Source organism: Doryrhamphus excisus, chromosome 9 (genome assembly GCF_030265055.1).
Source record: "Doryrhamphus excisus isolate RoL2022-K1 chromosome 9, RoL_Dexc_1.0, whole genome shotgun sequence".
NCBI classification, from domain to species: domain Eukaryota; kingdom Metazoa; phylum Chordata; class Actinopteri; order Syngnathiformes; family Syngnathidae; genus Doryrhamphus; species Doryrhamphus excisus.
In genome coordinates this window covers 7118628-7127425 of record NC_080474.1, presented here as the reverse complement: position 1 = coordinate 7127425, position 8798 = coordinate 7118628, and the positions used below count along the sequence as shown (strand labels likewise).

Below are 8798 nucleotides of genomic sequence, written 5' to 3'. Positions count from 1 at the left end.
TCCTACTGTATGAGCGCAAGTAATGAGTGTGATACATTTACAAAATCAGAGGACAGAATTTAGAAAACAAGTTTCATATGTTTTCAAATATTAGAAAACAAAGACCTATGAAATCAAATACTTAGTGGAGGAAATGAGAAGGAAAAAGTGCACATTAGGATGTAATACTGTAAACATAACGGTCTCTCCAAGATCAAGTCCTTCATTGTAAAACATGATAGAGTAAAACTTGTGTATAACCTTGTGAAAATGTAACCATAATAGTATCTTCAACTGACACCTTAAAATGCTAAAGGGTAAAAGAAAATCACATATTTGGAATCAAAAATCAAAAACCTGTTTGAAACAAAATCTGACTTTATTTCAAAGGCCTCTAACATGTAATGTCCCTCTGATGCACACACATAATAATTTTTAAAAATGCCACTTCCAATGAACTGGTGTCATACCAAGGTATCCATCCAGGTACTTACCTTTTTTTGGTAGAACTCCATGATCCTCTTCTTCCACATCCTGCCACTTGCTGTTGGGCTTCCTCTTCCTCTGGGTTCCTTCTTGCCAGGGGTGGTCACCCTTTATGAACTCTTGTCTCTTCTTACAGAGATTACTGTAGTTGTGTAAGAAACAATATTAAATTAATGGCTTGTGAGAGCTCTTTTACATATTGAAACACCTATTAAAACATGGAAACACCTGTAGAAATTGCCACACATGTAGTTTTAAGAATGCAAAAATAAAATTAATCTACATTTACAGTATATGCTGAATTACTTATGTATATTTATTGTCAAATTCACTACATATTTTACTATGTATTTTGCCATGGACTTATCTCCTTTTGAAATAAGCAGAGATTAAAACATATATGACGCACTGCTTTGTGTTAGCTTAGCTAGTTCATATAGGGTATAGATGTAAATGTCCAGGCCCCACTTTGACAACAATGTGATCAAGCTAACTGAAAGGCAACACAATTGACAACTTACACATTGTTGCTGGTCATCAGTACTCAGTACTTCCACAGCACTGTCCTTGAAATAATACAAATACAATAATACATACATGGCAAATGCCATTGTGGCATCTTAATGCTGAAAAATATTTGTTAGCTAGGCTATATCTCCTCCTTCCGTGTTGAGAAGTAGTCAACTGTACCTTTTGAGGGTGGGGTTAAGAAATGGCGCGATGAGCTCTAATTTTAAATTAGGCGACTCCCATTGGCTGCCAGGTAGGGGGCGGGACCATGGCAAAGAAGTGCATGGCATAGCAGCCAGTGAGAACGCGGCATCGCAATTGATGAAAAGCTTAGCTAGCTCATATGTTTTTCCGTGTGATTTTTAAAGTATAAAAATAATTGAGCACACATACTGTATACTGTAAAGTTTGAAATTCTGGCATAATATTTATATATAAATGTTAAGCACAAGTCAATGACTTGACCTTATTATGTATGTGGAGCAAGATACACTAAGTATTTGTACTTTGTGTAATTAAGAATTATACTAAAGTATAAGTAAGTCCTAGTATTAATGTACTTAGTCTTTATACTTTTTAGTATAAGCCAAGTATACTTCACTGTACTATTAAGTTTATAAAATATAGTTTATAAAAAGTAAACTTCAATTATACTTCCTAATTTTTAGTATAAAATAAGTATACTCATAGTATACTTGAATAAAATTCTTTTTGCTAAGGTAAATTCTGGCTATATCTGTCTTAAATTTGATCAGGTCTTAATACCCTGTTAGTGTACTCACATATGTCATATGTACGCACACCGTCTATTTTTGTCCTTTTTATTATTTTAAAAGCCATATCATGCTTCAGGTTTCCTAATAACGTCCATTATGCTACATGTACTTGCCCCTTGCCTGAAGTGAACGGAATTTATATTATGACTTCCGCACAACCTTTCATAGTAAACAACCTTGCACCCACACAATGTCCATTCGAAACCCAACTAAAACAAAGCAAAGTGCTGCTAAACTTCATAAACTGGGGTTCTAAAAAGCTGAAAAACGTGAAATACGTTTGATTTAGGTAATGCCATCCATTGCGTCAATAGCGGTTCATACACTTATTCTGAAAGCGTCAAGTGTGGGTTTCCGGTTGCTTGCGGGTGGCTGCATCCCGGCTTGATGCAGCGAGTGTTATCAGTCTACATATTCCAGATAATTAACACATTTCATAAAAGACGACGCGGGCTCGTTTGTGTCGCAGACGTGGCAGAAGATGGTGGCTAAGCAGAGAATCCGCATGGCGAACGAGAAACACAGCAAGAACATCACACAGAGAGGAAACGTAGCCAAGACGCTGGTGAGCCTCTTAAGTGTCAGCATGACACGATCAACCGGAATAGGTGATGTTGTGGTCGCTGTCATGTCACCGGGAAGGATAAAGATTATGTTAGCAAAGCATGCTACTGGTTAACAGACACGTGGGCGTGCCACAAATAATCACATTATGGCTTACCCAAATAAAAATAAAACAATTATTTACTCCTCGGCCCCACTAATCACCCTGACTTTTGCAGTCGGGGGGTGATGGATCGATCCAAATGCCGATTGTGTCGATACGAAGGGTGGTTGCAGCGACTGATCGATATTTTTCAGTTGATTTATTTACACCTGTTTTTCTTGTGTTGTTATTGTTACATTGTTGATACTCAATCGATAAGTGATTGGACATAGGAGCATAATTTTCAACCAGGAAATTATGATATTTTACGGTAATGGTTTAATTGTATATGACCATGCATCATGTTAAAATGGAATACATCCCATAAATCAATTCACAGTTCCACATGTCCAAACGGAGCCTTTCTCGGCACCCTCCCATGTTAATATTGCCCGGTCTTTTAAACATTTATTTAAAAAAATACTCTTAATACTTTAAAGTCATGTTTCAAGTGTAAAAATAAGTAAACCATTATTAATATTAAAAAAACACACTCAGTCTTAACTTTTAAAAAATGAGGTATAATGCAAAGGTAAGCCTCAAACGTCTTATTTCTTAAAATTCATAATTAGGGTTGGGCGATACTGCAAAATTTGGTATGGATACAATACCAAGTCTAAACAGAATTATAAGAAAAACAACAACATCGAACAAATATGTGACTACTGAAGGAATGATTAATGTAAGAAGATCCATGAACACATGGAATCGGAATCATAGTGTAGCCAGGCGCGGAACACAATATGGTGTGTTCAAGGACTGCCAAACAAAGTGGGCTTAACAACAAAACATTATCAGTGAATCTTGAAAAACACAAGATTTTAATCTGCATTATCGTGTATTTAGACGAGGGCTGACAAAGTTAACGGAAGTTTCCTTTAACGGCACTATTTTTCTGATGCGTGACTAACGTAATACGAGTATTTTGATTGGTAAATTTAGCTACTCGGCTGATATTTTTGCTTTGAATAGTGAGCTAAAATTTAGGTAAGAGCACATGGAATCGGAATCACAGTGTAGCCAGTTGCGGAACACAATATGTTGTGTTCAAGGACTGCCAAACAAGGTGGGCTTAACAACAAAACATTATCAGTGAATCTTAAAAACACAAACATGTACAAATTATGGGCCTTTTCCAACAGTGATACATGTATGCTGTACATTTTAATCTGTATTATCGTGTCCACATCGTAGTTTGATGAAGTAGCTGTGATAATGGAGTCACAAGCAGGAACAAATATTGAGCAGAAATGGACAATAAAGGAGTATTTTGATTGGTAAATTTAGCTTTTTTGCTTTGAACAGTGAGCTAAAATTTAGGTAAGAGCTGCTAGTTAACGGCAGGCATAGCTGAGGACAGCTATGGGGGCTTATGTCAACCATGGCTGAAGCACTAGCAATGCTAGCATTAAATGATCATCAGTCAACGTACGTTTTTTAATCTAATACATTCATTCATTTTCTACCGCTTTTTCCTCATGAGGGTGGCGGGGGTGCTGGAGCCTATCCCAGCTGTCTTTGGGCGAGAGGCAGGGTACACCCTGGACTGGTCGCCAGCCAATCACAGGGGCACATATAGACAAACAACCATTCACACTCACATTCATACCTATGGACAATTTGGAGTCGCCAATTAACCTTGCATGTTTTTGGAATGTGGGAGGAAACCGGAGTACCCGGAGAAAACCGGGGAGAACATGCAAACTCCACACAGAGATGGCCGAGGGTGGAATTGAACCGTGATCTCCTAGCTGTGAGGTCTGCGCGCTAACCACTCGACCGCCGTGCCGCCCAGCAATCTAATTTTATTATGTAAAACATACAGGAACAACAGGAAATTCCAAGCACAAAATGAATACCGACCCCCTATCCACCAGTACCAGCCTGGACTTCCGATGGTATTGCTTTTCAAGGAGGTTGTGTAATAAGGTCATCAAATCTTACCTTCATGCATTCTCACGTTTTTGAGACCAAATATGAAGTGAAAGATATACAGTCTATCTGTACAGCATGGGGCATTCAAGGACAGTCAAACAAAACTGGGGGATTTCTAAATGTATTTTATTTTTTGAATAAAACAATTGTCCATCTCTCTAAAATTGATATCCCCTTACATAAACTTTGATGCAGTCATCAAACTGTTTACCACATCCCTTCTTATTATAGATAAAAATGTATTATTCTATCTGCAATTAACTCATTTAATGCCAGCCATTTTTCAAAAGCCGCCCCTCTTGGTATCAGCCATTTTTGATGTTTTTTTAAAAAGATTTTTCAAGGCATATGTACATAATGCATGTTCTCCCCGTGCATGCGTGAGTTTTCTCCGGGGACTCCGGTTTCCTCCCACATTCCAAAAACATGCTAGGTTAATTGGCCACTCCAAATTGTCCATAGGTATGAATGTGAGTGTGAATGGTTGTTTGTCTATATGTGCCCTGTGATTGGCTGGCGACCAGTCCAGGGTGTACCCTGCCTCTCGCCCACAGACAGCTGGGATAGGCTCCAGCACCCCGCGACCCTCGTGAGGAAAAAGCGGTAGAAAATGAATGAATGAATGTACATAATGTTGTGTTGTTGGGCTATATAGACAATATATCAACAGAAAGATGAGACGTTCATCTTTCATGAGGAAAACAAGTTACTCTCTACCATCTTCCGTTCTGTAATCATGAGCAGTTTCAGCACCTAAAAAAAAAGGAGAAAAAATGATTTTTGTGTAGATACATTTTAAGCACAACTTTCACTTTGAAAGAAATGTAGCCATGTACGTATATTTAGCCATAAGGTCTAAGCCAGGGGTCAGCAACCCGCGGCTCCAGAGCCGCATGTGGCTCTCCAGCCTCTTTGTTGCGGCTCCCTTTGCAATGCTTGAATATTTTTTAGCACCCGTGTGGTGAAAATGCACGTCTTTGTTATGAGTTTACAAAAATCCAACTTTGTGTGAGACCATGAATGCATCCTGACTGAGTTCTGACTGGTGACTGAATGAGCAGACAGGATGCTATCCAGTTCTCTCTGACAGGTTAACATGAAGGGAAATGAGTAATACTTTGCGTTATTTGAGTTATTAATTATTATTAATGAGTTATTTGACGATTCTAAAAAATAAATTACAGCTCATTTAAAAACAAAAGTTTATCTCCAGTACTAGCAAGAGTACTCCAACTCGTCTTTTTTTTTCCCTCCAATGTTGTTTTAAACATACAACGTTTTGCGGCTCCAGGCTATTTTTCTTTAGTGGGCAAGTGGGTGAAATGGCTCTTTTCATAGTAAAGGTTGCCGACCCCTGGTCTAAGCAAAGATAATGCAACATGATGCAGGCTGTGCTTTTATAAAAATAAGCCTGATAAAAAACCCCAGATAAATACGTCTTTGTTCGCAGTTGGTGATTGAGTTAACTATAGATAAAATTCAGTTAATCACGATTAAATATTTTCATCATTTGCTTATTGTGTAATAGCACTACACATCCAGTATTCGAAATGATCCCAACTTTTTAAAAGTTGTTTGTGATTATTAGTGAAACTGCATGTGGTTTTATTTAAAGAAACGCCCCAATCATACGTGGGGTTAAAGGAATGAAATGAAAAGCTTAGAAAGAGGTTTTACACTCACTAATGAGTGTGTTTTTTTTTGTGTGTTTGTTTCTCCTAGCGACCACAAGAGGAAAAGTATCCAGTGGGCCCCTGGCTGCTCGCCCTCTTTGTATTTGTTGTGTGTGGATCAGGTACGTAGCTTATACAGATTCTTGTTGTTCTTGTTAACCACAGCATGGGGTGGGGGGGGAGGGGGGGGGCTCTCTACTGCTATAAAGGTGTACATCGACTCCTCTCGTGTGTATCTCAAGTTTCATTTCTGTTGTATTGCACCTTCAGAAGATAGAAAGCAAACTTCATATTGTTCATTCATTCATTTTCTACCGCTTTTCCTCACAAGAGTCGCGGGGGTGCTGGAGCCTATCCCAGCTGTCTTCGGGCGTGAGGCGGGGTACACCCTGGACTGGTGGCCAGCCAATCACAGGGCACATATAGACAAACAACCATTCACACTCACATTCATACCTATGGACAATTTGGAGTTGCCAATTAACCTAGCATGTTTTTGGAATGTGGGAGGAAACCGGAGTACCCGGAGAAAACCCACGCATGCACAGGGAGAACATGCAAACTCCATACAGAGATGGCCAAGGGTGGAATTGAACCCTGGTCTCCTAGCTGTGAGGTCTGCGCGCTAACCACTAGACGGCCGTGCCACCTCGCTTCATATTGTTTTTCTTTATTTTATTTATCTGAGGGATGATTTATAGTTTGGAAACTGGGGTACCCACAATGCATGGGGGGTTGCACAAAGGGGTCGCATTCTAGGAAAATGCGCAAAGGATGCATCGCTGACATTGAGGCATCAAGGACCACGTGAAAATAAGAGAATAAAATGACAAATGTCACCTATTCACTGTCACTTCCTGGTGGTGTAATGGTACAGCTGCTGCAGCAATACGTCATTTTACACATTTACAAATATGCCGGAATTTTAGGACTAAATCGTAGTTGTCCTTTCAGCCATATTTCAGATCATCCAGAGCATCCGTATGGGAATGTAATCCAGAAGAAGAAGAACATCTGCACTCACTGAGCCTGGTCGTCCACCACCCTCTCCGAAAGAGCCCAGAGACTGCCAGCGGACCTCAGACACGGGCGGGCGACCCTACCCCCTCCCCACAGCACCGCCACACACACAACACACATTGGCAGTAGCAACGTGTTGCAGTCTGTGGTGCCGACAGCTTTTCTATGGACAGTTTAAAAGCACGCCGGCTGTGTCTTGTTACTCACTTGGCTCTTATCTCTGGGAACGTGCGAGACTGTTTATGTACACGAGTGTGTGGCCAGAGATTTCTGCTGACAACGTGCCATTCTTGCTTCTTGCAATATTCATCAAGACTCTTTTTATTCAAATAAATATCAAGCATTTAGCAAACGCCGCCTTGTTTGATGTTCTTCCCTCATATGCGCTGTTTATAATTTACTTTTCATTAATGAAGGGGCGGGCGGCACGGCGGTCTAGTGGTTAGCACGCAGACCTCACAGCTAGTAGACCAGGGTTCAATTCCACCCTCGGCCATCTCTGTGTGGAGTTTGCATGTTCTCTCCGGGTACTCCGGTTTCCTCCCACATTCCAAAAACATGCTAGGTTAATTGGCGACTCCAAATTGTCCATAGGTATGAATGTGAGTGTGAATTTTCTACCGCTTTTTCCTCACGAGGGTCGCGGGGGTGCTGTAGCCTATCCCAGCTGTCTTCGGGCGAGAGGCGGGGTACACCCTGGACTGGTGGCCAGCCAATCACAGGGCACATATAGACAAACAACCATTCACACTCACATTCATACCTATGGACAATTTGGAGTGGCCAATTAACCTAGCATGTTTTTGGAATGTGGGAGGAAACCGGAGTACCCGGAAAAAACCCACGCATGCACGCGGAGAACATGCAAACTCCACACAGAGATGGCCAAGGGTGGAAGTGAACCCCTGTCTCCTAGCTGAGTGGTCTGCGTGCTAACCACTCGACCGCCGTGCTGCCCATTTTTAATTTTTCATTGAAAACCAATTTTTTTAAGTGCAGACAGCAAGCCAGCAATGCATACGATGCTTTGTTTGGGCACTCTATTCTGCAGAATTACAGTATATACAGTACAGGGCAAACGGACAGGCTTATTACATGCAATTTTGTATAATAACCGAGACAGTGTGCTAAAACTGGGAAAAATTATTACTATTATTATTATATATTATTATTAAAAGCTGAACACCAACAAGTAAGGTGCGGAAAGATACAGTACAGGGCATACAAACCACGGTGGTTTGTTATGCACAATATTGTACAATAATGCAGACGGTGTCGGAGAAACAGGAACATTTTGGCAAACATTTTCATCCAAAACTTAAAAAAAATAAAAATAAAGTTCCAACACAACAAGGTGCTGTGCTGTGTTTGGGCAACCAATTCCACAGAATGATTACAGTACAGGGCAAACAGACGACAGCAGAGAGTGTACAAGAAATGGGCAACATTTAACATGTCCAGTGATCCACCAACACTCCAGCAGGTATGGTGCTTTGTTTGGGGACTTGCACAGCATGATACAGTGCAGTGCAAACAAACTACTTTCCATCCATTTTCTTTGCCGTTTGTCCTCATTAGGTCATGGGGTTACGCTAGAGACTATCCCAGCTCATGATTCAACCGTACGGACATTTTAGAATTACCAATTAATCTAACATACAGTATGAAACAGTATGTTACAACTCACTTGAAATCTGTAGCATCTGGGCGTTA

General features: G+C 40.4%; 1 protein-coding gene across 1 annotated transcript; it reads left to right on the top strand.

The window, feature by feature from the left end:
- The first annotated feature begins 2107 nt into the window (after window positions 1-2107).
- Window positions 2108-7437, top strand: serp2 (stress-associated endoplasmic reticulum protein family member 2). Its single transcript, XM_058082291.1, has 3 exons — window positions 2108-2316; window positions 6115-6187; window positions 7020-7437. Exons 1-3 carry the CDS (start codon window positions 2233-2235, stop codon window positions 7058-7060), a joined length of 198 nt encoding a protein of 65 aa, XP_057938274.1. The 5' UTR covers window positions 2108-2232; the 3' UTR covers window positions 7061-7437.
- The last annotated feature ends 1361 nt before the right edge of the window (window positions 7438-8798 follow it).